Genomic DNA, 2,423 nt, shown 5'->3' with positions numbered 1-2,423 from the left:
GGCACCCTGGGGACACTCGGGGACACCTCGGGCACCCATGGCGACATAACCAGGCACCCTGGGGACACTCGGGGACACCTCAGGCCCCCAGGACCCAGCCAACAGACTGCCCTGAGGGCCAGCGCACGGGTGCCCCCCCATCCCGCGGTGCCCCCGCGGGGGCACCCATGGGTGCGCGCGGGGCACCCATGTTCCGCTGCCGCCCCAGGCCCGCCTCGAGTACCTGCGCGACCAGTTCCAGATCCGCGAGAACGACTTCCTCACCTTCGACGCCATGCGCCACGCGGCGCAGTGCGTGGGCCGGGCGCTGCGCGGCAAGACCGACTACGGCCTCATGGTGTTCGCCGACAAGGTGGGCGCCGCGCGGCGCGGCGGGCGCGGGGTGCCCCCCCCGGACCCCCCGCCGTGACGGGGGTTGCTCCCGCAGCGCTTCGCCCGCGCCGACAAGCGGGGCAAGCTGCCCCGCTGGATCCAGGAGCACCTCACGGACGCCAACCTCAACCTCACCGTGGACGAGGCCGTGCAGGTGGCCAAGTTCTTCCTGCGCCAGATGGCCCAGCCCTTCCAGCGGGTGAGGAGACCCCGCCGCGTCCTGCGGGACCCTCCCGCATCCCAGGAGACCCTCCCGCATCCCGGGAGACCCTCCCGCATCCCGGGAGATGCTCCCAGGTCTCGCGAGACCCTCTGACGTCCCGGGAGAAGCTCCCGTGTCCCAAGAGGCGTCCCAAGAGATGCTGCCACATCCCGGGAGACCCTCCTGCATCCCAGGAGACCTGCCCACATCCCAAGAGATGCTCCCAGGTCTCAGAGGCCCTCTGGCATCCCGGGAGGTGCTCCCACATCCCAAGAGACCCTCGTGCATCCCAGGAGATGCTCCCACATCCTGGGAGACCCTCTGGCATCCCGGGAGACGCTCCTACATCCCAAGAGACCCTCGTGCATCCCAGGAGACCCTCCCACATGCCAGGAGACCCTCCCACGTCCCAGGAGATGCTCCCACATCCCGGGAGACCTCCCTCCCAGGAAACCCTCTGGTGTCCCAGGAGACCCTCCCACATCCCAGGACACCCTCCCGCACCCCAAGAGATGCTCCCGGGAGGCACTCCCACATCCGGGAGACACCCCAGGAGCTGCTCCCGCATCCCGGGAGACCCTCCAGCATCCCAGGAAATGCTCCCACATCCCAGGAGACCCTCCCACATCCCAGGACACCCTCCCGCACCCCAAGAGATGCTCCCGGGAGGCACTCCCACATCCGGGAGACACCCCAGGAGACCCTCCTGCATCCCGGGAGACCCTCCAGCATCCCGGGAGCTGCTCCTGCATCCCGGGAGCGCTCAGCCGTCCTTGTCCCGCCAGGAGGACCAGCTGGGCCTGTCCCTGCTCACGCTGGAGCAGCTGCAGTCCGAGGAGATCCAGCAGCGCCTGGAGCAGATCGCCCAGCAGGTGTGAGATTCCAGGGAAAAGGCCCCTGGGATCCCACGGATCCGCCCGGGGTCGTGCTCGGAGGCGGGCGCCTGGCCGCGCTTGGAGCTGGATCCCTCCCGGCCGCGCTTGGAGATGGGACCTGGGATCCGCTGGATCCTCCCTCCGTGGCGCTTGGAGCTGCGCTCGGAGCCGGATCCGTCCCGGCCCTTCCCGCCCGCTCCCTGCCGTGCAGGGGCTCCCGCTTTGCCCTTTTTTTAATGCAATTCCCAGAATAAATCCAGGGCCGGAGGCTCCGCTCGGCGCTTTGTTCCCTGCCGCGGCACCCATGGGTGCCCAGCTCCGCTTCCCAGCCCCGAGGACGGATCATCCATCGTGTGCCAGGCTGTGGGTGCTGCCCCGGGGACCTGCGGGCGGGAGATGGGGACAGGGATGGGGACAGGGCCGTGCCGGGGGACACCGGGACGGGATAGGGGCCTGGTGGCACCACAGAGCCCAAGGAGCCATCCTGGGCATGGCTGGGTGCTATATATGGGTGCTATAGGTGGGTATGGGTGCTGTACATGGGGGTGGGTGCTATACCTACGTGCTACGAGTGGGTATGAGTGCCATACACAGGTGCTATAGGTGCCATACGTGGGTACGGTGCCACACACAGGTGCTACAGGCAGGTATAGGTGCCATACGTGGGTGCTACATGTGGATATGGTGCCATACATGGGTGCTGTAGGTAGGTATGGGTGTCATACATGGATGCTACACGTGAGTATGGTGCTATACATGGGTGCTATAGGTAGGTATGGGTGCCATACATGGGTACAGGTGGGTATGGTGCTATACATGGGTGCTGTAGGTAGGTATGGGTGTCATACACGGGTGCTACAGGTGGGTATGGTGCTATACATGGGTGCTGTAGGTAGGTATGGGTGCCATACATGGGTACAGGTGGGTATGGTGCTATACATGGGTGCTGTAGGTAGGTATGGGTGTCATACACG

The 2,423-nt window shown here is 66.1% G+C and overlaps 1 protein-coding gene across 1 annotated transcript in view; it reads left to right on the top strand.

Annotated features, from left to right (window-relative positions):
- ERCC2 (ERCC excision repair 2, TFIIH core complex helicase subunit) overlaps positions 1-1,457 on the top strand; it is a 13,805-nt gene extending 12,348 nt beyond the window's left edge. Inside the window, exons 21-23 of the mRNA XM_026049762.1 lie at positions 209-352; positions 428-571; positions 1,360-1,457. Coding sequence (XP_025905547.1) covers positions 209-352; positions 428-571; positions 1,360-1,452 — 381 coding nt within the window. The 3' untranslated portion in view covers positions 1,453-1,457. The remainder of the gene's footprint in view (positions 1-208; positions 353-427; positions 572-1,359) is intronic.
- Positions 1,458-2,423: the final 966 nt, after the last annotated feature.

Source organism: Nothoprocta perdicaria, unplaced genomic scaffold, assembly GCF_003342845.1.
Source record: "Nothoprocta perdicaria isolate Ctin4 unplaced genomic scaffold, notPer1 scaffold_613, whole genome shotgun sequence".
NCBI lineage: Eukaryota > Metazoa > Chordata > Aves > Tinamiformes > Tinamidae > Nothoprocta > Nothoprocta perdicaria.
This window is presented reverse-complemented; position numbering and strand designations above follow the sequence as displayed.